At 39.9% G+C, this 27,689-nt stretch overlaps 2 protein-coding genes across 5 annotated transcripts in view; one reads left to right on the top strand and one right to left on the bottom strand.

The window, feature by feature from the left end:
• Positions 1–27,689, bottom strand: part of LOC103510682 (KH domain-containing, RNA-binding, signal transduction-associated protein 2-like) — a 115,526-nt gene that overhangs the window by 80,344 nt on the left and 7,493 nt on the right. The gene's annotated exons all lie outside the window — the stretch shown is intronic.
• LOC108252583 (neurofilament heavy polypeptide-like) lies at positions 4,321–6,589 on the top strand. Its single transcript, XM_017444684.2, has 3 exons — positions 4,321–4,331; positions 4,991–6,150; positions 6,361–6,589. The coding sequence occupies exons 1-3, from the start codon at positions 4,321–4,323 to the stop codon at positions 6,570–6,572; spliced, it is 1,383 nt and encodes a 460-aa protein (XP_017300173.1). The 3' UTR covers positions 6,573–6,589.

Genomic DNA, 27,689 nt, shown 5'->3' with positions numbered 1-27,689 from the left:
AACCCCAGAAAACATCCTCAACTCACTCCCCTCAAAAACAGCTGATCACCGACACAAAACTCAAAATTGACGAGGTAAAAATTTAAAACTCACTTTCTTCCATTCAATAAACGAACACAACCATACATATCTCACAAACATCAATAATCCAAAAATGTATTCAAAATATTCAAATGTGTAGAACGCAATACCAGAACAATGCATAAACCCCAGAAAACTTCCTCGACATTTTAACTCACTCCCCTCACAAAACAGTTGATCACCGAAACAAAACAAGTTCCAAAGTAAACGATCTACCTACCCACACTGTAGAAGAGAAGCAGAGGTCTCATCTAATATTCTCATCGCATTATCAACCTCTACCCATCACACGAAATATCAGGGTTCAACCCATGGGCAATGGGTTCAAACGAGTACAAAATTGGAATAGTGGGAAGAGAAGAGAATTGAGCATATTTTTGTCAAATAAGTTGCTGTGCGTAGGTACAGAAGTGCAGAATAAATACTTAAGTAAGCTGAAGGACAATTTAAATGCAGAAGAAAAGGGACTGAACGATTGAAAAGAGTTCAGAAAAGATTCTGATGGAAAAGGAAGTTATTAAAGGGAGCTCTGGATGTAAGTGAGGTGACAAAAAGGATGCAGGGCACCTACGAATGAGGAAACATATTTAGGCAGGAAACAGGAAAAGGAATCAAACAAAACGAAAGGGTAAAATGAAAAAGAAATTGAGAACAATGAAACAAGAAAGCCAAGAGGAATCCACAAACTCATCTCTTACCAAGAGAACCGAAATCAGTTGAAGGTAGATAGAAATTCAGGGATATCAGTTTTACTGATCTTGTTCAAATTTTCAAAACTACGTTCTAATTCTCAAGTTGCTCCGCACCTCAGAGGGTCAGGGTTCGATGAGATTCAAATGAAATAGGTACAGTGATGCCTGATGCAGTACCCGAAATCATCAATATTAATAGTAAAGTCAACTTGCCCAGAATCATGCTCCACTTGAGATTTTTTTACGATCCCTTCCTTCTTCATCGTCGTCTTTTTCTCTTTCTGTTGTTTGTTCTCCTACCTTTTCTTTTCCAACTTCTGATGGTCTTTTTTCTCCTCTTTTCTCTCTTCCTCTTCTTCTTCTCCTCCTCCTCCTGGGATCTTCTGATTCTTCTTCTTCAACTCCTGGGATCTTCTTTCTCTTCTGATTCTTCCTTTTCAGCTGCTACTTCATCTCCTTCGAGTTTTTTTTCCAACTCCTGAAGATCTCTTTTCTTCTCCTCCTCCTCCTCCTCTTTTTTCCCTCACCTTCTCCTTCGTCGTCTTCTCCTCCTCTCTTCCTTTTTCAACAAAATCCTGAGAATCTCCTTCTTCTCTTCTCTCTCTCTCGTTAAGATGCGTCAATGTTTTCAGACCCCACTCTTCTTGAGATATGGTGGGAAAGAGAGAGGCGGGAGAGGGAGAGAAGGAGAGAGAGACAGAAAGAGGGAGGGAGGGAGAGAAAGAGAGAGAGGGAGAGAAGGAGAAAGAGGAAGGGAGAGAAAGAGGGAGAGAGAAAGAGGGAGGCGGAGGGAGGGAGAGAGAGAGGGAGGAAGAGAGCCGGACGGGACGAAGGAGAGAGGGAAGGAGATGAAGAGAGATGAGTGAAAACGAATTGAAGAGATTCAAGATCAGAATCATGTTGTTCTCTTGTCCAGTGCGCAAGGTGCCCAATATGGAATGTGAATCGTGGACCCACAGCAAAGACACTTCTTTAAAAAAAAAAAAATGTTTGATAGAGAAAACTGTAACGACTAAGGTCTTATCGTCCTGAAATTGAGAGAAGAAAGACAGGATAGGAGAAAGCCAGCCGTTCCGAGAACGAACATTATCCGTTCAGAATAAAATCCGTCTCGGGCATAATCAAACCCGCGGCCTAGCGCTCTCAAAACAGACGCGCTACCAACCAAGCTAACTAGGCTGGCTAATAAAATAACACTTTGAATGCGCCAGTTCCCGATGAAACACTGAAACAACGTTGTGCGTCGTTGGTACATATCATACCGCAACGAGAGAAACTTTGTTCCACTAATATTATAATCACTAACATTTTGTTCAACATGCTCACTTGCTTTGGTCACTTTTATCGCCTTAGTAAGAAATAAACACAATTTGGGAGACCTAGATTAAAATACCGAATTTATGCTTATATTCAAACCAACAGCTAAGGCCGAAAAAGCCCCTTTAAGCTAACAGTTAACAACCCACACAAACAATATTTTTCATAGGAACATTATTGATTTCAATAACCGTAAAATCTAAAATTACACATCTAAATTTTGGGCTTCAAAACAGAACTTTCAAAATCACTATGGAGAGCGTGAAATCTCATAAAAATAAACTTGAAAATCATAGGTTTAGTCTCTCATCAAAGAATTTACAAAAATTCATTGCAGTTTGAACATTGGTGGAGACGTTTCTCTAACAATAATAATCAGTTCGGGATACGATGACGTCATAGGACAATAACTTTCGTACGAGAGTTATATATTGTGTTTCAATTAGGGACGCTTTATTACAGTCAGCCGATATACCTGTGACAATGGCTTATATTGGAGATGAAAACAGTTGGTTACCTCAAACAGGAGGCCTAATCAGTTCGGGATACGATGACGTCATAGGACAATAACTTTCGTACGAGAGTTATATATTGTGTTTCAATTAGGGACGCTTTATTACGGTCAGCCGATATACCTGTGACAATGTCGTATATTGGAGATGAAAACAGTTGGTTACCTCAAACAGGAGGCCCTATACTTACTCATAAATACATTACAATATTACACATACTAATTATCTAGCGGAATATTTTTGCACGTACGCTAACAGTTCTTTGCTCTGCAAAACGTAAATCATGTCGAGGAAATTCAAGTTTTCACTGGATACATCTCTTGAATGGGCGCAAGCTCACACATAATTTCCTCTCGTTCTCAATTATCTAATTCATTTTTAATTAAATAGATCCGGAGGGAGGGCACGGTAAACTTTTTACCCTTGACAAACTCAGTGATATTTTGCTACCTCATTACGAATTCGATGGCGCGAGTCAGATTTCTGCTCAACGGCAGTATTTCTCCTTAATTTGATCAAAGTTATAGTCAACGACGAAGTACGGTCAATCTATTCGTCATTCGAAACAGTATCGACATCAAAACTTTTGCCTAGGAAAAGAACAGATTAGATCGACAATGAATCAAAATTTTTCCTTGGAAATCAACAAGAGGCACCGCGTAACCCTAGCAAACTCCTTATTGAAGGCGTAAGGAGAGGTAGGATTTGCACTCGAACCTCGCGATATCCTAGGTCAGTTTACTAGCACCAGGCCAAACGCCAAACCAGAACACAAGCATATAACTCTATACAAGATAATAACAAGCTGGTTTACTAGCAACGACTTCTCGATTCAAAGAAGAGAGTTCAGCTGTTTGAATGTTCTTTTTACATTGGAAGATTCTATCACGATCCATGACCTTGGAAAATCGACTTCTAGTTTATAGTCATAGCTCCATAGTACTACTAGTACAGCGATTCTCAACCTTTTTTTCGCCTGCGTACCCCCGGGTACCCGGGTTTAATCTCACGAACCCCCGCTACCATTATAATGGGTACCGGTTACCCATTCCTAGGTTGATGCGTGCCATTACTATACTGAGTTCTAAACAATAGCAGTGTACCTTTTGAAAAAAAATTCAGTACTTCCGTACCTTCAAAATGCAGTACCTTTTTGGACTGTACTGCACTGATAAGTCGTTAAAATTTGCTTTTGTTACCCTTTTGTCCACCATTACACCATTTGTTTTCGCGTACCCCGGGAGGGTCTCTCACGTACCCCCGGTTGAGAATCGCTGTACTAGTATAATGTTCTGTTCTCTCTACGTTCGCCTCTCTTTGCTTTTGGTGCACTACGCAAATTGATACCAGAAGACTGGAAGAACCATTAAGAAGTATAACTAGAAGAAGTACAGGTTATAAATTTGTACAAAGTGCACTCCGGAGTATGACGTTATTATCAGAGAAGAACTTACAGGCGTTCTTCATGTTTTTTTAATTTATTAAATCTCACCGTGAACTGGAAGAACCATTAAGAAGTATAACTAGAAGAAGTACAGGTTATAAATTTGTACAAAGTGCACTCCGGAGTATGACGTTATTATCACAGAAGAATTTACAGGCGTTCTTCATGTTTTTTTTAATTTATTAAATCTCACCGTGGGAGCTTTTACAGGGGCTTCTCCTCTCAACATATTATAATATGAATGCAGAAATTTCCATATCATATTACGAGCAATATGCACTCCTTGTAAGAGTCGTTTCCCATAGCAGAGACTAGCTTTGTGTTTTATAATAAACTTATAAGGCAAAATTTGGGACAGGAATACAGCGTTGAATATTAAACAGGGTTCAAACAGAGAGATGCAAAGAAAACTTTTCCAAGGGTTCACGGAAGGGTTCAAGGGTAACGGAAATACAGAAACGTTTAGCTGACACGAAAGCTCAGCAGCAAAGCACAAGCTCTTTTCCGAACGCTACTGAGCGAATAGTGTAGAGTTGATGACCAAATAATAATAATAATAATAGACTCTTGAGTGGAAGGTAACCACTAGGCGAGGTTAACGCCGGAGGCGTTTTCTACCACCTAACCCTTTAGAGCTCCATTATTATGTGGTCAAAATCTCAAATAAATGAGGATAAAATTCCATGCCTCGGCTGGGATCGAACCCACGCCCTCCTGTTTACCAGGCGAGCGTCTTGACCAAAGCCCGAATTTGGGAAGCACTGCTGATAAAGAATCAACTATCAACTAGGTATTGAAGAGAATTGAAACGAAGAAGAAAAATATAAACAAACACACGAGGTGATTCGTTTTACATTTAAATCCTTGAAGGTTTCCCACCACTCGCAAAGTACATCTCGGGGAGTTGAAAATACCTTGAATTGGATACTCCTCAACCTCTTCAGGACAAGGGATAGAAAAGACAAGCACACTGAAAAGCAAAAACCTCTCACGAGGGAAGTGAGAAAACCAGAAGAGGTAGTCTGCAAACTCCCAGAAAGGGTTGGAAAATACGAACAGACTAGAAAAGAAAAAGCGCTCACGAGGGAAGAGAGAAAACCAGAAGACATAGCCTGCCAACTCCCAGAACGAGTAAGAAAAGACAAGCACACTGAAAAGCAAAAACCTCTCACGAGGGAAGTGAGAAAACCAGAAGAGGTAGTCTGCAAACTCCCAGAACGAGTAAGAAAAGACAAGCACACTGAAAAGCAAAAACCTCTCACGAGGGAAGTGAGAAAACCAGAAGACATAGTCTGCAAACTCCCAGAAAGGGTTGGAAAACACGAACAGAGTAGAAAAGAAAAAGCGCTCACGAGGGAAGAGAGAAAACCAGAAGACATAGTCTGCAAACTGCCAGAACGAGCTAGAAAAACCGAACGAAGCGACGAAAAGGATGAATGTCCGAGTCAAACAACAGCTAGTGGAACCACTAGTGAGACATACTACACAGCACCGGAAGAATGCGAACTGCCACCCAGGACTACGAAACAATCGCAGAAAGACGTTTGCTCCGAGGAAACTAGTCAAAGCTACGAGACCAGTCAAACGCAAGACACTTGTGAAACGTACGGGAGTTCTGAAACTCATGAGACAATCACTACGTGTCCGACTTCAGAGACTTGTGAGTGTGAGGAAACTAGTCAAACCCAAGAAACATCCGATACCAGCGATCAAACATACCTTGAGATCACCACAGAACCTTCACTTACCACCACGGAGTCCTCAGAGGCATCGCATCATGAAAAATGTTTTCCCGACCAACACGATAGACACGTCACTTCCGAAGCCTGTGCTAGGAAAGCATGCGCCACTCCCGGGCCAAGAGAATCTAGGGGAGCTACTCCACCACTGGCTCCTAAACGTACCAAACCCACTGAGCTCGACAATCTTAACAGAGACAATCGTGCAGACACCAACGAGAACATTGCAAACCAATGTACACCTAAACCGACCAAGCGAGATGACATCTACGCTCTGTCAACACTGAAAGCTAACAGCAAGAAACATGACGGTGAGCCAGGCATTCGTGATGAAGGGCGTCGTCAGTCGGTCAAACGGAAACTATCTTTTACGAGTGATTCCGAGTGGTTCGACAATCTTAACAGAGACAATCGTGCAGACACCAACGAGAACATTGCAAACCAATGTACACCTAAACCGACCAAGCGAGATGACATATACGCTCTGTCAACACTGAAAGCTAACAGCAAGAAACATTACGGTGAGCCAGGCATTCGTGATGAAGGGCGTCGTCAGTCGGTCAAACGGAAACTATCCTTTACGAGTGATTCCGAGTGCGTGTTCGAGCCCAGATCCAAACGACAGAAAAGTCGTGGACACAAATCGGACGACGAAATCAGCTATGACGGGCAGAGTCGGCAGAGCAGTATATCTCCTGACGAACGAAAATTAAAACCAAGAAGACCGAGCCCGAAGATGAAGGAAAGGAAAAGAAAGAGGAGACACTCTAGTAGTTCTGACGACTGATACTAAAGATTGTTTTGTAAATTGAAGTGAGCCCGAAGATGAAGGAAAGGAAAAGAAAGAGGAGACACTCTAGCAGTTCTGACGACTGATACTAAAGATTGTTTTGTAAATTGAAGGAATAAACTTGTTATTTTGCATTATTTTATTTAATTATTATGTAACATTTATTTATGGCCAAAATTTGTTCACAATAGGTAATTCATTAACATGTCTTCTTTCCCCTGAACAAGAACTCGATTGTTTTCAATGCAATGATACAATTCTTCAATTATGGGATGACCTGAATCGTCTTGAAAGTTCACTCGAACAGCTGGGTCTCGCATGTGTGTTTCTAGCAGTCAAGTTCCAAGTGATAATGATTTCTGTTCAAGGCGCTCTCAGCTGATGTATTATGTGCTATTTTTTTTTTTTTTTTCTAAACCATTTTGTGGGCAGTTCGCCGGATCGGATGATATCTAGATCCAAGTCATCCAACAGATGTTCATCGGACTTCGAGAATCCGTTGACGATTCTTCCGTGAATCTGTTATTCGGTTTCAGTTTAGGTCACCCCGAAGAAGGATGTGTTCGAAGCTGTAAAAAAACGACTCTATGTATATTTCAGAACATTTCGTTTGCTTGTGATCTTTCAACAGATTCGTTACCTATGCCCATTGTTACGTGGTGAAGTCTCAATTTTCGCTTTGTTCCATAGAAATGAACGAGAAAAAGGGACACAAATGATTATGGCAAATCTCTGCCAATTACCATCACTTTTTGGTTTTCTAAAATGAAAATTGTCCCTGAGTGTTGGACCAGTTCTAATAAATTCACATTGTTTTAAGCTAGGGTACGATTCTTCGTACACAAAAAGCCCACTCCGAGGCTTAGGTGGAAGGGGCAAACAGTCTCAAACAACGGGTTAAGCTTCTACGAAGGTACAATTATTTCTAAAGGCACCTACAAGTACGGAAAGATCTCAAATTAATTTATCGAATTTCAACTTCTACGGAAGAATCTTTTTAGCGTAATGTTGGTGTCTTGAAATTCTAGGGCACCTACAAGTACGGAAAGATCTCAAATTAATTTATCGAATTTCAACTTCTACCGAAGAATCTTTTTAGCGTAATGTTAGTGTCTTGGCGAGGGTTTTCATAGCGTGATAATAAGGTCTTCTACTTCCGATCACGACTGCTACGGGAAAGACGCATTTAGCTGTTATGACCCACCAAGACCATAATACTGGTACATCGAATTTCAACTTCTACCGAAGAATCTTTTTAGCGTAATGTTGGTGTCTTGGCGAGGGTTTTCATAGCGTGATAATAAGGTCTTCCACTTCCGATCACGACTGCTACGGGAAAGACGCATTTAGCTGTTATGACCCACCAGGACCATAATACTGGTGCCTTGCATTACGCAGTCATCCACAGTGAACCATGTATGACGGTCATAAAGATAGTGGACTCAGCCGTTCCCAAAATATGGCTACAAGCAGAGTCGTTTCCCATAGCAGAGACTAGCTTTGTGTTTTATAATAAACTTATAAGGCAAAATTTGGGACAGGAATACAGCGTTGAATATTAAACAGGGTTCAATGAGAGAGATGCAAAGAAAACTTTTTCAAGGGTTCACGGAAGGGTTCAAGGGTAACGGAAATACAGAAACGTTTAGCTGACATGAAAGCTCAGCAGCAAAGCACAAGCTCTTTTCCGAACGCTACTGAGCGAATAGTGTAGAGTTGATTTGTGTTTTATAATAAACTTATAAGGCAAAATTTGGGACAGGAATACAGCGTTGAATATTAAACAGGGTTCAAAGAGAGAGATGCAAAGAAAACTTTTCCAAGGGTTCACGGAAGGGTTCAAGGGTAACGGAAATACAGAAACGTTTAGCTGACACGAAAGCTCAGCAGCAAAGCACAAGCTCTTTTCCGAACGCTACTGAGCGAATAGTGTAGAGTTGATTTTCAAGGGTTCAAGGGTAACGGAAATACAGAAACGTTTAGCTGACATGAAAGCTCAGCAGCAAAGCACAAGCTCTTTTCCGAACGCTGCTGAGCGAATAGTGTAGAGTTGATGACCAAAGCCCGAATTTGCGAAGCACTGCTGATAAAGAATCAACTATCAACTAGGTATTGAAGAGAATTGAAACGAAGAAGAAAAATATAAACATATAAACAAACACACGAGGTGATTCGTTTTACATTTAAATCCTTGAAGGTTTCCCACCACTCGCAAAGTACATCTCGGGGAGTTGAAAACACCTTGAATTGGATACTCCTCAACCTCTTCAGGACAAAAAAATCTCAAATAAATGAGGATAAAATTCCATGCCTCGGCTGGGATCGAACCCACGCCCTCCTGTTTACCAGGCGAGCGTCTTGACCAAAGCCCGAATTTGGGAAGCACTGCTGATAAAGAATCAACTATCAACTAGGTATTGAAGAGAATTGAAACGAAGAAGAAAAATATAAACAAACACACGAGGTGATTCGTTTTACATTTAAATCCTTGAAGGTTTCCCACCACTCGCAAAGTACATCTCGGGGAGTTGAAAATACCTTGAATTAAATACTCCTCACCTCTTCAGGACAAAGGATTTCCCTACTGGCTAGCAACGATGAAAAATGGTTCTTCATGAGCAAGTTACGTTTCTACAAACATTGCTTTGGTAAGAAAGACGGTTCTAGTGTTTGGTGGGCCTGAATCTGTCAAGTATCTGGATATTCATCCTATGTAAGTATGTACACTGCAAAAAATGTTTCACAGCAGAGCTTCGTTTCGCAACAATGCAATGAAACAATTCGTGAGTGGCCACGTCCTGTCTTTCACAACTACTCTGACTCTGAAGTCCGTACGAGACTGTAAGGTCCAATGAGCAAATTACGTTTCTACAAACATTGCTTTGGTAAGAAAGACGGTTCTAGTGTTTGGCGGGCCTGAATCTGTCCAGTATCTGGATGTTCATGCTATGTAAGTATGTACACTGCAAAAAATGTTTCACAGCAGAGCCTCGTTTCGCAACAATGCAATGAAACAATTCGTGAGTGGCCACATCCTGTCTTTCACAACTACTTTGACTTGAAGTCCGTACGAGACTGTAAGGTCCTAAAGAGGTTGAGTACTCAGAGGCTGTCCTTGAAGGTTTCCCACCACTCGCAAAGTACATCTCGGGGAGTTGAAAATACCTTGAATTGGATACTCCTCAACCTCTTCAGGACAAAGGATTTCCCTACTGGCTAGCAACGATGGTGTCGCGCGACACGTTTCCACTATGCGATTTTTGTCGCGCGACTCTGTCGCGCGGCAAAAATCGCGTTGGTGGAAATCCACCTTTACGAATCCAACACGAGAAGAAACAAAGGAAACGCGTCATTCGTCTTAATGTCGCAGATAGACACATCAAAATGTGCAACACAAGAAACACACATTGGAAGCTAAGTGATCATAACAACACATGATAAGGAATTTAATGATAATACCGCCGCAAGATAACAGAGAGACAGATTGGCTATGGGTTAGAAACAAGGATAGAGAATTATAGATACTCGTATATGGTATAAAACAATAACCTCTGCCAAGTCAAGTCTAAAAGATGCGTTTACAATGAGCAAATTACGTTTCTACAAACATTGCTTTGGTAAGAAAGACGGTTCTAGTGTTTGGCGGGCCTGAATCTGTCCAGTATCTGGATATTCATGCTATGTAAGTATGTACACTGCAAAAAATGTTTCACAGCAGAGCTTCGTTTCGCAACAATGAAACAATTCGTGAGTGGCCACGGCCTGTCTTTCACAACTACTCTGACTCTGAAGTCCGTACGAGACTGTAAGGTCCTAAAGAGGTTGAGTACTCAGAGGCTGTAAGGTCCTCAAGAGGTTGAGTACTCAGAAGACTATAAGGTCCTTAAGAGGTTTGACAGTCAATATTCTCGGTCAATACTGGACGAATAACGAGGGTCAAAGATCAATTTTATTGCTATCATCCTCTATTGCTAATGCTCTCGGGATGACTCGATATCTATCGATTGCTGATACTCTCCCGAGGTTTTTGATTGGACACTTTTTCGAATAGACCATACTCTGAAATTACGTAACTATCGCGTCTTTGTGTCAGGGCTTCGACGGGAACTGACTTCCTAGCTTAGTGGTAGGAGGTTTTTTTCGAATAGACCATACTCTGAAATTACGTAACTATCGCGTCTTTGTGTCAGGGCTTCGAGGGGAACTGACTTCCTAGCTTAGTGGTAGTAGTGCTGATCGCAGACCCAGCATTTAGGAGGTTCTACAGAGGAAGGACTAAATTGTTCAGGAATTATGATGTTATGAATTTATAACAGAACAGGGTCAAAATTTGGTGGAGAGGCCTCACACATCGACTTGTCCAATAGGCCAGAACGATATCTGATCTGTATGAATGATGGAACAAATAGAATGAAATTGATTGAAATACAGACAAATCAGGGTCAAAATTTGGTGGAGAGGCCTCACACATCGACCTGTCCAATAGGCCAGAACGATATCTGATCTGTATGAATGATGGAACAAACAGAATGAAATTGATTGAAATACAGACAAACTCGATGCAAAATCTTCAAGTGAAAACTTTGCTCTCACTTCGTTCGTTCAAATAGCCACGCGAATTCACACACCAAACACATGTTGCCAGACCTCATTCTGATAAAGCACGCGCAATGCAATGTCTGGCAACGCCGCAAGCTCCTGACCACCATTTGGAGTGCGTCACTGAAGTGGACAGAAAATTCGAGAGTCCCATAAAATACACGAGACCTTGTTTAGATTGCTGGGGTAAAGGGACTTTTTAGTCTCATTCGAGCAGGATAAACAAGGTATATTCTAAAATTCTAAACAAATTAACGTGTGCAGTAGAACCTCGATTATTTCAACTCCAAAATCCATTGCTTTTTTCTATCTTTCAAAGGATATCCTATATTCCCATCTTATTAGAGGATAAAAAGACCGTAGAAAGTGATCATTTCAACAACCCCCGGTCCAAATTAGTTGTAATAATCGAGGTTCTACTGTAGTGCAAAAAATGTTTCACAGCAGAGCTTCGTTTCGCAACAATGCAATGAAACAATTCGTGAGTGGCCACGTCCTGTCTTTCACAACTACTTTGACTCTGAAGTCCGTACGAGACTGTAAGGTCCTAAAGAGGTTGAGTACTCAGAGGCTGTAAGGTCCTCAAGAGGTTGAGTACTCAGAAGACTATAAGGTCCTTAAGAGGTTTGACAGTCAATATTCTCGGTCAATACTGGGCGAATAACGAGGGTCAAAGATCAATAATTATTGCTATCATCCTCTATTGCTAATGCTCTCGGAATGACTCGATATCTATCGATTGCTAATACTCTCCCGAAGGTTTTTGATTGGACGCTTTTTCGAATAGACCATACTCTGAAATTACGTAACTATCGCGTCTTTGTGTCAGGGCTTCGAGGGGAACTGACTTCCTAGCTTAGTGGTGGTAGTAGTGCTGATCGCAGACCCAGCATTTAGGAGGTTCTACAGAGGAAGGACTAAATTGTTCAGGAGTTATGATGTTATGAATTTATGACAGAACAGGGTCAAAATTTGGTGGAGAGGCCTCACACATCGACCTGTCCAATAGGCCAGAACGATATCTGATCTGTATAAATGATGGAACAAATAGAATGAAATTGATTGAAATACAGACAAATTCGATGCAAATTATTCAAGTGAAAACTTTGCTCTCACTTCGTTCGTTCAAATAGCCACGCGAATTCACACACCAAACACATGCCAGACCGCGCAATGCAATGTCCGGCAACACCGCAAGCTCCTGCCCACCATTTGGAGTGCGTCACTTAAGTGGACAGAAAATTCGAGAGTGATGAGATCGTTCGGAAATACAGACATGATTATTATCATTATATCCAACACCTTGAAAACTAAACATATTATACTTATGTAAGTAGAAGCATGATTATGATTACACAACAAAACTTTGCAATTGCCCATAATCCACTCCAGTCAAGTGAAGACCATGTCTAGAAATATGTATGATATCGTACTTGACCATTATCTCAAACTAAACAAAATTTTAAATTTTAATGAAACTGGTGTGCAGATATGGTTCTTAAACAATCAACATAGAGAAAAAGATAACCAGGATGGACTGCACTATTCATCTACACTCCAGAAGAGGGGAATTGCTAAGCTGCAGACCAAAAATTCCCTGTAAAAGAAGTGCCAAGTGTGCAGAACTTTGTGTACATGCTATTCAAAGAGATACAGCATAATCGAAACGAACAGAGGAATCAGTACCGTACACCGTACACGTCATTGTAGAAACATACCAGTCATCAGAACCTAAGGAACTGTAGAAACTACAGTCATCCACACATCACGTCGATCAAACTACCACAACATTTTTTTTTATAAGTAAGCAAGGTCTATTTTAAAATAGACCTTTTAATAATTATTATGCATTGTAAAATGTTAAACCCATAAAATACACGAGACCTTGTTTAGACTGCTGGGGTAAAGGGACTTTTTAGTCTCATTCGAGCAGGATAAACAAGGTGTATTTTAAAAATTCTAAACAAATTAACGTGTGCAGTAGAGCCTCGATTATTTCAACTCCAAAATCCATTGCTCTTTTCTATCTTTCAAAGGATATCCTATATTCCCATCTTATTAGAGGAAAAGACCGTAGAAAGTGATCATTTCAACAACCCGCGGTCCAAATTAGTTGTAATAATCGAGGTTCTACTGTAGTGGAGATCCTAATGTTCCTTCTTCTTCAGAACATCACAAAGGATTTCGAACCAGACGAGACCAACAGCTCCGAGTTCAATAACTGCATCTCAAGTTCAACACCTGTGAAGAAACCCGAGATCAACTAACGAGCAGAATAAAGGATAAAAAATACGTAGTACTCATAGTATAAGCAGGTCCTTTACCCAGTCTTGGATTCAGGACCTAAGGACCCACGGAAGGCCTTCAACTCATAAAGAACAAAGATAATATTGTGTTGACCTAGATTTGGATTTAAATATTTTCCTGGATATGTCCAAATATATTCTTTGTTCGTTTCTAGAAGACTAACAAAATGAAAGGTGAAAAAAAAAGAAAGTGTTGGAATTTAGGGATCTTTTAGAAGATTGAAAAATGTTTGATAGATTTTCGTTTCCAATCTAAAGTCACTTGTTAGTCAATGACATTGACACAGATTTTTTTCCGCATATCGAATGAAAATTCCAATAGCTTGGCTAGGATTGAAGTGCTCATAATATTATATCGAGGGAAAAATTTCAAATATGTATCTCGGAGCTGGGATTGAACCCACACCCTCCCGTTTACCAGGCGAGCGTCTTGACCATTACACCACCAAGGTTACTACACTACAACTAGTAGTTTTTCTCCATCACTTCATAGATTCATACTAATAACAGTAATAACCTAATAACTAATAAGTTTAATAACATATAGGTGTAAGTACATACATGCCTAATTGCCAATATAAATAAAACCATCTCTCAAATATTACCTACTTATAATAATGCTGATAACAATTTCTTATCAGGAAAAAGAAAACACACGTGAACCTACTTGACTTCAGACTCCCACCTTTTCCTTTTTCCTTGGGGAAACTGGAATCTCTTATCACGCTTATTTAGAGCGAGAATTTTACCCTGGTGATAAGCGCACTATTCGCAATCTTACTTCATGCCAATTCGTCGAATAAAAACTACGAGCTCACTTTACTTATTCAATAAGACAGGAAATTAAATTGAGAACTTTACTCACAATAAACAATAGATTACAGATCATCACACCTGCAAGCTAATACCTACATAGACGTTTTCTAAGAACTCAAGAACCCTGAATCTGTAACAAGAAAATAGTACAGCCAATAAAAGAGTGCTTATTTTAACTGCTCGAATGCGACTAAAAAAAATTCTTTACAACAGGAGTAGGGCACTACGATTGTGGTTTGTTAATCGCTAATAACCCATCGAGATAACCCTCTGTGCCCAAGTACACATACAGGGCAGAGTACACAATGATTGACTTTATTACAAATCGAACGCTTATAAGCAAGAAGGACAGACAAAATTGGGCCCTGTAAAACTTGGAAAACTTCATTTTGTGTATAGAAAAAAAATTCCCTGGTTAGGCCCTTTTGTGTAAAACGGTTCATTTGGATTGCAGTTTAAAATCAGTGCAAGATACTCGATTTTTTTTTCTCTCTTCTTTTTCGAGATCTTCCCATTATCTAAATTTTCAAAGGCTTTCATAAACTTAAAAATCTAACTCAAAACTAAATGTTCGTCTTTGGAACCATTCTTGAATAAAATCTTTCAGGACCGGGTTAAATACAATTGAATAAAGGGTTACCCCCGAGTACTTTCCATTACCATTTCAAAAGCCAGGGACAAATTCAGCATCTATTTGTTCTAACAGTCAAGTTAAAATTCGAGCAACATGTCCAAAGGTCGGAAAAGTTATAACCTAATTTATGGAAAACAAAGGCCGGTTTCACAAAGCCGCTTTTCTTCTCATTTTTCATAGGGCCAAGCACCAAACCAAGATTTTCAAAACAGAGGGTTGGGAATTGGGAAACCTTCATTTTGCATCAACTCTCTAGAAATCTCCCGCGATACCCGCATAATTATCTCTGTGCTTTACCCAATTGCATTAGCATTTACACCGCTGACATTTTCCTCTTGTAATAGACCCAAACATTCTTTTTTCTTCGATTAATGCCTAGGGCATTCTCTATTCAAAGTCAGCAACTATTTGTTCTAACGGTCAAGTTAAAATTCGAGCAATAGGTACATATGTCGGCAAAGTTAGAAAAGAGGAAGAGAAAGAAAGATAACCTAATTTATGGAAAACAAAGGCCGGTTTCACAAAGCCGCTTTTGTTCTCATTTTTCATAGGGCCAAGCATTTACAATAAACCAAACCAAGATTTTCAAAACAGAGGGTTGGGAAACCTTCATTTTTGCATCAACTCTCTAGAAATCTCCCGCGATACCCGCATAATTATCTCTGTGCTTTACGCAATTGCATTAGCATTTACACCGCTGACATTTTCTTTCCTCTTGTAATAGACCCAACATTCTTTTTTCTTCGATCGGGTTCGGGACGGGGTCGTAAGGTCCCCGTAGTACGTACGGGGTTACCTTGATATTTTATTGTCGCCTCCGGGGGTCGAATAGCACTCCCCAACGCATAAATCATACGAGAATGACAGATTTATCTCTTCACATTCATTTTTACATTAGTGATTAGATCCCCGAGCAAAGTTCAATGAGTCGGGTTTGACAATGCATATCGAACGTGCACTTCTCATTTTTATGGCCAACCTTCAAAACTTCAGGGTAAAATGTGTAAATCCCCCTTGAAAATCGAGGAAAATCTTGGTGGCCAAGTGGGTATCCCACTAGGCTTGCACACCGGAGGTCCCGGTTTCGATTCCCGATGCATACGAGAATGACAGATTTATCTCTTCACATTCATTTTTACATTAGATCCCCGAGCAAAGTTCAATGAGTCGGGTTTGACAATGCATAATTGCATATCGAACATACACTTCTCATTTTTATGGCCAACCTTCAAAACTTCAGGGTAAAATGTGTAAATCCCCCTTGAAAATCGAGGAAAATCTTGGTGGCCGAGTGGGTATCACACTAGGCTTGCACACCGGAGGTCCCGGGTTCGATTCCCGATAGAGTCAATTTTTTCCCGCTCTGTGCTTGGAATACAGGGTGCATCCAGCCTCTTCGGACGATGCATGATTGACTTTTTGTTTCTAAGACTTCAAATTCTGTACCTCCCATGGGTAGGTATATCATGTTCATAGCAACAAAAATTGTAGAATTTCGTTCATTTTGTAAATTAACAGCACCAGGACAGCAGATGGAAAATGGGAGCGGTGAGCGGTAATTGCAGGAAAACTAGAACAATTAAACACGAAAAATGTTAACAAGTGCATAATATGAACTCTATCTCAGGTTTCAAATGGCAAGCGTCTCTTTCTCTGCTTCATTAAAGTCAAAACTGATTACAATTTCATGGGTAGGTATATCATGTTCATAGCAACAAAAATTGTAGAATTTCGTTCATTTTGTAAATTAACAGCACCAGGACAGCAGATGGAAAGTGGGAGCGGTAATTGCAGGAAAACTAGAACAATTAAACACGAAAAATGTAAAATATATACAGGAGAAGAAGAGGGTGAGAGAGGAAACGGATGGAGGGAATGCAAGGAAGAGTGGGAGAGAGAGATGAAGGAAACGGATGGAGTGGAGGGAGGGAGGAAAGGGAGAGGGAGGGAGAGACAGAGAGAGAGAAGGAGAGAGGAGAGAGAGAAAGAGAAATAGGGAGAGAAGGAGAGAGAGAGAAAGAGGGAGAGAGAGAAAGACGGACGAGGGAGAGAGGGGGTGGAAGAGGAAGAGAGGGAAGGAGATGAAGAAGGATGAGTGAAAACGAATTGCAAGGTGTGAGAACTGTTAAGTGAACTCTCGAGTGAACACAATACTAGAACCCCAGAAAACATCCTCAACTCACTCCCCTCAAAAACAGCTAGCTGATCACCGACACAAAACTCAAAATCGACGAGGTAAAAATTTAAAACTCACTTTCTTCCATTCAATAAACGAACAAAACCATACATATCTCACAAACATCAATAATCCAAAAATGTATTCAAAATATTCAAATGTGTAGAACGCAATACCAGAACAATGCATACACCCCAGAAAACTTCCTCGACATTTTAACTCACTCCCCTCACAAAACAGCTGATCACCGAAACAAAACAAGTTCCAAAGTAAACGATCTACCCACAGACCCACACTGTACTGTAGAAGAGAAGCAGAGGTCTCATCTAATATTCTCATCGCATCATCAACCTCTACCCATCACACGAAATATCAGGGTTCAACCCATGGGCAATGGGTTCAAACGAGTACAAAATTGGAATAGTGGGAAGAAAAAGAGAATTGAGCATATTTTTGTCAAATAAGTTGTTGTGCGTAGGTACAGAAGTGCAGAATAAATACTTAGGTAAGCTGAAGGACAATTTAAATGCAGAAGAAAAGGGACTGAACGATTGGAAAGAGTTCAGAAAAGATTCTGATTGAAAAGGAATTTATTAAAGGGAGCTCTGGATGTAAGTGAGGTGACAAAAAGGATGCAGGGCACCTACGAATGAGGAAACATATTTAGGCAGGAAACAGGAAAAAGAATCAAACAAAACGAAAGGGTAAAATGAAAAAGAAATTGAGAACAATGAAACAAGAAAGCTAAGAGGAATTCACAAACCCATCTCTTACCAAGAGAACCGAAATCAGCTGAAGGTAGATAGAAATTCAGGGATATCAGTTTTACTGATCTTGTTCAAAACTACGTTCTAATTCTCAAGTTGCTCCGCACCTCAGAGGGTCAGGGTTCGATGAGATTCAAATGAAATAGGTAGGTACAGTGATGCAGTACCCGAAATCATCAATATTAATAGTAAAGTCAACTTGCCCAGAATCATGCTCCACTTGAGATTTTTTTTTATGACCCCTTCCTTCTTCATCGTCGTCTTTTTCTCCTTCTGTTGTTTGTTCTCCTACTTCTCCTACCTTTTCTTTTCCAACTTCTGATGGTCTTTTTTCTCCTCTTTTCTCTCTTCCTCTTCTTCTTCTCCTCCTCCTGGGATCTTCTTTCTCTTCTGATTCTTCTTCTTCAACTCCTGGGATCTTCTTTTTCTTCTGATTCTTCCTTTTCAGCTGCTACTTCATCTCCTTCGAGTTTTTTTTCCAACTCCTGAAGATATCTTTTCTTCGCCGCCGCCTCCTCCTCCTCCTCCTTACAAAGGGAATAAGGTTCACCTCTTTGGAGTAGAAATATTATGGACCACACTCGTGACTGATAAGAGGGAAGGACAAAAAACTCTAGTGCCCAGTTTGAACCCAAACAAAACAAGACTTTAGGAGCAAAAGTAAACATCACAACTTCACAACATCACTGTTTGCCCAGGGGAGCAAACACAATACATAAAGGAAAAACAAGGTTTCAGACATCAAACATGAACAAAAACAACACAGAAACAGAACAAAAAAAAAGGAGAAAAATGTCATATATTAAGACGTACACAAATAACAGACACAAGATCTATCCAACAACACACTCGTATGTATATCACCTACATAATATTCTATTCATGATAAATAAGATCAATTTATTTCCATAAATAGAATATCAGACATTCAGACATCCAAAACAACATATAACGATTCTGAGATCGTTCGGAAAATGCAGACATGATTATTATCATTATATCCAACACCTTGAAAACTAAACATATTATACTTATGTAAGTAGAAGTATGATTACACGACAACACTTCGCAATTGTTGAGATCGTTCGGAAAATGCAGACATGATTATTATCATTATATCCAACACCTTGAAAACTAAACATATTATACTTATGTAAGTAGAAGCATGATTACACGACAACACTTTGCAATTGCAAACCATCAAACTGAACATACATAGGATTCGAGAGTGATGAGATCGTTCGGAAAATGCAGACATGATTATTATCATTATATCCAACACCTTGAAAACTAAACATATTATACTTAACTTATGTAAGTAGAAGCATGATTACACGATAAAACTTTGCAATTGTAAACCATCAAACTCAACATACATAGAAAACAAACAGATGAGGTTCGTTCTCGGAACGGCTGGCTTTCTTCTATGCTATCCTGCTTCTCGATTTCGGGGTGATAAGGCCTTGGCAGAAGCAGTTACAGTTTCATTACAAATTTTCATCAGTAAATGGAAATTTGTAATGAAATACAGTGTTACAGTTCCCTCTATTAAAGCTCTCAAAATAATAATAAGTAATAATAAAAGAACTAGACACATTGGATATTTAACGTCAAATCTGTGTATGAAAAAACAAGAACAGGCATAAATATTATGGTGTGTACACCACCAATTAGAGTCATTATTCATTAGACAATTGTACCGTTTAGTTAGGGGTCTTTCTCGAATAGGTCACTTCTCCAAGCTGTCTTCGTTGTGTACACAACCTCCTTAACGTTCATTTCAATTAGAGGCTTCTTGATTTGCATTTCATTTTCTCTCGAATGAATAGTAAAAAAAACTTCATCACAGAAAACAGGGTACATTTCAACACAAATTGAAATACTGGGTACCACTTCGTCAACTTGGGTACCTAGTAGTCAACTTTCAAAGGGTGCCTGAAACTACCGCTTCATTTCAATTAGAGGCTTCTTGATTTGCATTTCATTTTCTCTCGAATGAATAGTAAAAAAAAAACTTCATCACAGAAAACAGGGTAGGTACATTTCAACACAAATTCAAATACTGGGTACCACTTAGTCAACTTGGGTACCTAAAAGTCAACTTTCAAAGGGTGCCTGAAACTACCGTGATTCAACTATGCAAAATTTACTCTTGATCAGAATTCTGATTTCTAAGGTCGCGACTTCGCGGGTTGCTACGCCCTCGACAACGGAAAAAATACATGACAAGATTCAAAGCAATAGAACTACATATAGATACCTAGCTTTGATTCTACCACGCGCCACGCGATGCCACAACGCGACGTTGCGTCATCTAAACTTTTGTTCAACGAAACTGCGCCGCGATCTAAATGGGAAAGGTTTCCTTTCTACTCAAAAACGGCATTCCCCTAGGGAAGGACTTTGGCCCTACATACGACTTTGTAGTCATAAACGGACTTTGTAGGGCCAAAGGTCGAAGGCCAAAATCATTCATTTCAATTAGAGGCTTCTTGATTTGCATTTCATTTTCTCTCGAATGAATAGTAAAAAAAAAACTTCATCACAGAAAACAGGGTACATTTCAACACAAATTGAAATACTGGGTACCACTTCGTCAACTTGGTACCTAGTAGTCAACTTTCAAAGGGTGCCTGAAACTACCGTGATTCATCTATGCAAAATTTACTCTTCATCAGAATTCTGATTTCTAAGGTCGCGACTTCGCGGGTTGGTACGCCCTCGACGACTGAAAAAATACATGACAAGATTCAAAGCAATAGAACTACATAATATATAGAGACTAGAGACCTAGCTTTGATTCTACCACGCGATGCCACAACGCGACGTTGCGTCATCTAATCTTTTATTCAACGAAGCTGCGCCGCGATCTAAATGGGAAAGGTTTCGTTTCCACTCAAAAACGGCATTCCCCTAGGGAAGGACTTTGGCCCTACATACGACTCTGTAGTCATAAATGGACTTTGTAGGGCCAAAGGTCAAAGCCCAAAATCGGATTTCTAAGGTCGCGACTTCGCGGGTTGCTACGCCCTCGACGACTGAAAAAGTACATGACAAGATTCAAAGCAATAGAACTACATATTATAGAGACCTGGCTTTGATTCTACCACGCGATGCCACAACGCGACGTTGCGTCACCTTTTATTCAACGAAACTGCCGCGCTCTCTAAATGGGAAAGGTTTTGTTTCCACTCAAAAACGGCATTCCCCTAGGGAAGGACTTTGGCCCTACATACGACTTTGTAGTCATAAACGGACTTTGTAGGGCCAAAGGTCAAAGGCCAAAATCGGATTTTGTCCCTACATACGAACCTCAAGTCCCAGTCATTCTACCAATTCTACCATCATCAGGATTTCTAAGGTCGCGACTTCGCGGGTTGCTACGCCCTCGACGACTGAAAAAGTACATGACAAGATTCAAAGCAATAGAACTACATATAGAGACCTGGCTTTGATTCTACCACGCGATGCCACAACGCGACGTTGCGTCACCTTTTATTCAACGAAACTGCCGCGCTCTCTAAATGGGAAAGGTTTTGTTTCCACTCAAAAACGGCATTCCCCTAGGGAAGGACTTTGGCCCTACATACGACTTTGTAGTCATAAACGGACTTTGTAGGGCCAAAGGTCAAAGGCCAAAATCGGATTTTGTCCCTACATACGAACGAACCTCAAGTCCCAGTCATTCTACCAATTCTACCATCATCACCCAGTAACATCAGAAAGTGCACATTATCCAAGTGCATAATATGAACTCTATCTCAGGTTTCAAATGGCAAGCGTCTCTTTCTCTGCTTCATTAAAGTCAAAACTGATTACAATTTTTACCAGTCAAAAGTGATTACTATTCAAATGACTGTTTCTGACCTTATTTTTCCTAGACACATATGTCTACAATCTTTACACATACGATCGGATTTTGTTCACCCTATGTCTCGTTAGTGGATTTTACCATTCCGGAACGGTTACAGTCATAATTGTGGCAGTCATAATTTCATAAAATACCAGAGACAAAAGATGTAGTAGATCTCGGAGAATAATCAACACAATTCCACGACAGGATAATGAACATTACGAATCCAACACGAGAAGAAACAAAGGAAACGCGTCATTCGTCTTAATGTCGCAGATAGACACATCAAAATGTGCAACACAAGAAACACACATTGGAAGCTAAGTGATCATAACAACACATGATAAGGAATTTAATGATAATACCGCCGCAAGATAACAGAGAGACAGATTGGCTATGGGTTAGAAACAAGGATAGAGAATTATAGATACTCGTATATGGTATAAAACAATAACCTCTGCCAAGTCAAGTCTAAAAGATGCGTTTACATGCAATACTGCACACGGATTATCTGATTCGAGGCCTCGGAGAGTAAATACTAAGACGAAACTTGGATTGGATTTAAATAATTGAATTAAGGGACAGGGTGACAATGATGCAAAAAAAAACTTAGTTTACCTTCCATGCCCGTGAGGCCGTAAGACAGGAAAGGTCTTATGCTCTTATGATGGTGGAAAGATTGACGGCAATATAGAAATCCCTGAATGCTCAGAAGTGATGAGGGGGTGATTCTGGGCTACTCCGATGCCTTTTGCGTGTTGTGGCAATCAAGATGGGCTCTTCCACGAAGTGCGTTTACATGCAATACTGCACACGGATTATCTGATTCGAGGCCTCGGAGAGTAAATACTAAGACGAAACTTGGATTGGATTTAAATGATTGAATTAAGGGACAGGGTGACAATGATGCAAAAAAAAAAAACTTAGTTTACCTTCCATGCCCGTGAGGCCGTAAGACAGGAAAGGTCTTATGCTCTTATGATGGTGGAAAGATTGACGGCAGTATAGAAATCCCTGAATGCTCAGAAGTGATGAGGGGGTGATTCTGGGCTACTCCGATGCCTCTTGCGTGTTGTGGCAATCAAGATGGGCTCTTCCACGAAGCACCGAGTTTTTCTCACTTCAAACATATTTAACGCATGTCGGCTCCGAGTTCAATAACTGCATCTCAAGTTCAACACCTGTGAAGAAACCCGAGATCAACTAACGAGCAGAATAAAGGATAAAAAATAACGTAGTACTCACAGTATAACCAGGTCCTTTACCCAGTCTTGGATTCAGGACCTAAGGACCGGAGTACCTATCACAAACATAAACCGGTCTCAAAATAATAATCACCAATCTCTCCTCTTGCCTTTCTATAAAAACAGAAACACAGCTGATTTTAAAATAAATCAGGAATTTCAAAATACGTAAACATATCAAAAGTAAAGTAACGAACAAGGCACATTTGAAAACATCCAAGCCATACTATCACAGGATCAATAATCCTGAAAGGGGGAAAAATATAGAACGCAATACCGAGAGAAAGAACGCTTCAAAATCTCTCCCGTACTCTTCGAACAGCTGATCGTAAAAACAGGAATTCCAATTATCTAACCAACAACATCAATAGAACTCCATACATACGCTGTGAGAGAAAAATAATTTCATCACTGATACTACTACTACGTAGTTCAGTGAACTCTCGAACGCACTCACAAGGAATGAAAAATTTGATGATTTAAAAATACACAAGTTCATTACATAAATATCTCAATAAAATTGATGGATTATCCAATTGTTATCAAAAATGCATGAGGGTACCAAATTTCAAGGAAAACATAGGTCAAGTAAGAGTTGTTCCAAATATTTGACCCATCCTGCCCATACAAACAAACGTATTTAAAATACATAAAAGCAAAAAAGACTGATGTACGGGGCCCACCACCAATTTTCAAATCTTAATCCGTTGACGATTCTTCCGTGAATCTGTTATTCGGTTTCAGTTTAGGTCACCCCGAAGAAGGATGTGTTCGAAGCTGTAAAAAAAACGACTCTATGTATATTTCAGAACATTTCGTTTGCTTGTGATCTTTCAACAGATTCCGTTACCTATGCCCATTGTTATGTGGTTAAGTCTCAATTTTCGCTTTGTTCCATAAAAATGAACGAGAAAAAGGGACACAAATGATTATGGCCAATCTCTGCCAATTACCATCACTTTTTGGTTTTCTAAAATGAAAATTGTCCCTAAGTGTGGGACCAGTTCTAATAAATTCACATTGTTTTAAGCTAGGGTACGATTCTTCGCACACAAAAAGCCCACTCCGAGGCTTAGGTGGAAGGGGCAAACAGTCTCAAACAACGGGATAAGCTTCTACGAAGGTACAATTATTTCTAAGAAGTGATGAGGGGGTGATTCTGGGCTACTCCGATGCCTCTTGCGTGTTGTGGCAATCAAGATGGGCTCTTCCACGAAGCACCGAGTATTTCTCACTTCAAACATATTTAACGCATGTCCAAACATGATTTGTTAAAGACACGGCCTTTTACAGAAGAGCTAAAGCAGGAAAATCATCTTTTACGAAACTGGTTTCCTCCATGAACGTCCTCTAGTCCCAAATCAAAGTTCTAACAATCGTGTAAACGAAACCTATCTGAGTACTGATAACTCTCCGCTCTCGTGATCTGACATCTGACCATTTTACAACATAGCGCAACATAACGACACAAAGAGAACATGAAAAGAGTCCAAGCAAACACAAAGGAAGAAACAAAGAGGAGCTGGGGATTGCATCAGATTCGTGTGTAGAAGAGAATGGAGAAGATTGGAACAGAAAGAAGAGACAGAGAACCATTGTGAACATAACGACACAAAGAGAACATGAAAAGAGTCCAAGCAAACACAAAGGAAGAAACAAAGAGGAGCTGGGGATTGCATCAGATTCGTGTATAGAAGAGAATGGAGAAGATTGGAACAGAAAGAAGAGACAGAGAACCATTGTGAAAAAAAGATCAAAGAGGAGGTATTAATAGAGAGCTGGGGATTGCATCAGATTCGTGTATAGAAGAGAATGGAGAAGATTGGAACAGAAAGAAGAGACAGAGAACCATTGTGAAAAAAAGATAAAAGAGGAGGTATTAGTAGAGAAGAAACATCCTATGGACTGATAACGAAGTAGAGCTAATAGTTCCAGTAGCAGAACCATCATTATGAAGACCACGGGGAGTATAGGGTGCTCCGAAAAAAGGTGGAGCTTTGTGAACACAATAAGAACTATTGTAAACGTTGTACAAAACAAAGATGTACCTACAACCACAGTATGTTAGCGAAAGCAGAGTGGACTGATAACGAAGTAGAGCTAATAGTTCCAGTAGCAGAACCATCATTATGAAGACCACGGGGAGTATAGGGTGCTCCGAAAAAAGTGGAGCTTTGTGAACACAATAAGAACTATTGTAACCGTTGTACAAAACAAAGATGTACCTACAACCACAGTATGTTAGCGAAAGCAGACGGTACTCAGGAACAAAGATTAGGAAGAGGAACAAACAACCGTATCCGTACATCTGTTCGCCCTTCGCTCATCAACCCTAAAAACCAAATTTAAATTTTAATGAAACTGATGTGCAGATATGGTTCTTAAACAATCAACATAGAGAAAAAGTTAACCAGGATGGACTGCACTATTCATCTACACTCCAGAAGAGGGCAATTGCTAAGCAGCAGACCAAAAATTTCCTGTAAAAGAAGTGCCAAGTGTGCAGAACTTTGTGTACATGCTATTCAAAGAGATACAGCATGACACTTTTTCGAATAGACCATACTCTGAAATTACGTAACTATCGCGTCTTTGTGTCAGGGCTTCGAGGGGAACTGACTTCCTAGCTTACTGGTAGGTAATAGTGCTGATCGCAGACCCAGCATTTAGGAGGTTCTACAGAGGAAGGACTAAATTGTTCAGGAGTTACGGTGTGCAGATATGGTTCTTAAACAATCAACATAGAGAAAAAGTTAACCAGGATGGACTGCACTATTCATCTACACTCCAGAAGAGGGGAATTGCTAAGCAGCAGACCGAAAATTCCCTGTAAAAGAAGTGCCAAATGTGCAGAACTTTGTGTACATGCTATTCAAAGAGATACAGCATAATCGAAACGAACAGAGGAATCAGTACCGTACACGTCATTGTAGAAACATACATACCAGTCATCAGAACCTAAGGAACTGTAGAAACTACAGTCATCCACACATCACGTCGATCAAACTACCACGACTTTTTTTTTTTTTTGTAAGCAAGGTCTATTTTAATAATTATTGTGCATTGTAAAATGTTAAACCCATAAAATACACGAGACCTTGTTTAGACTGCTGGGGTAAAGGGACTTTTTAGTCTCATTCGAGCAGGATAAACAAGGAATATATTCTAAAAATTCTAAACAAATTAACGTGTGCAGTAGAACCTCGATTATTTCAACTCCAAAATCCATTGTTTTTTTCTATCTTTCAAAGGATATCCTATATTCCCATCTTATTAGAGGAAAAGACCGTAGAAAGTGATCATTTCAACAACCCGCGGTCCAAATTAGTTGTAATAATCGAGGTTCTACTGTAGTTAGAAGCTCATTTTTTTCTCTACATCCTCCCACATTCGGGCGGGCGGTATTTCTGTCCTAACGTTCTGTGGTTGGAAATATTTTCACGGCAGATGAAACCTTCCCCCTCCCTCCTCTCAAATTTACCTCTATATTGAAGAGCGTAGGTAGAAGAGTATCATTTATTTTGAAAATTCATCGCAGAAAATTTAAAATGGGGAAAAAAATTCCCACAATTCTCTGGGAAAGAAGTCTTCTATATGGAAAATTTAGAGAACAAAAAAATCAAATTAGGGATTTTTCTCCCAGAAAGATCTAGGAAAAAGTCATCTCTTTCCTTTGTTATCAACATTGACATTTTTCAAGACAAAAATCTGGATTTGAGATACCCTTTTTTTATTGATTAATCCTTCAGGAAGCCCCCAAAAGAGGGTCTTTTCGGACTCTTTCAATATCCCATTAAGATACCTAATACTCGTATCTTGAGGGCCTCTATTTTTCATCATAATTATGTCTGGTTGCTCCCATGGATCCATCATACGGGGACATGCACAATACACACATGAAATACATAGGACATTACTGACGTGCTTCAGAGCAAACTAATTACGATAGGAGAGAAATTGAGGCCCGAATTTCCGGACTCGAAAGAGATCAGACGTTCCAAAACTTCTATCCAGGTAGTTGACCACTCCTATTAATTAAATTCAACGAAAGAATGCTATTTATTTAAAAAAAAAATCACTAAAATTTCTCCTCTCCGGTAGAGACCCTAGGATGCATGCAGCGTTTCCTCTCTGAATGGCCAGACCAATCTTTTGAGCAAGAAAATGCTTGGAACGGGAATCTCCCGTTTGCTTTTGGAACTTGAAAAATCACCTTTCACCAAAAATTTATGAAGTCGAACTCTAAACACAGAAAAATTCTAAGAAAGGGGATAGGTATTGAATACCCTAGGATGCATGCAGCGTTTCCTCTCTGAATGGCCAGACCAATCTTTTGAGCAAGAAAATGCTTGGAACGGGAATCTCCCGTTTGGTTTGGTGAAAAATCACCTTTGACCAAAAATTTATGAAGTCGAACTCTAAACACAGAAAAATTCCAAGAAAGGGGATAGGTATTGAATTGGTGGCGCCTGAGAAATAAAATTGGCACAATCCCCAAAGCACCACAGTTCACAGTTTGAAACCCACTACACACTGCATAGGTACATCAACACACTTATGGGCAAATGAGGCAATCCTTCAGAATACCTAGTCATAGTCAGCCTAATAGAGTATCAGGAGATGCGCCTGAGAAATAAAATTGGCACAATCCCCAAAGCACCACAGTTCACAGTTTGAAACCCACTACACACTGCATAGGTACATCAACACGTATGGGTC

The sequence above is a fragment of the Diaphorina citri genome, unplaced genomic scaffold (assembly GCF_000475195.1).
Source record: "Diaphorina citri unplaced genomic scaffold, Diaci psyllid genome assembly version 1.1 scaffold633, whole genome shotgun sequence".
Lineage (NCBI taxonomy): Eukaryota > Metazoa > Arthropoda > Insecta > Hemiptera > Psyllidae > Diaphorina > Diaphorina citri.
The sequence above is the reverse complement of the archived record's forward strand: the minus strand, read 5'-3'. Positions and strand labels throughout refer to the sequence as shown.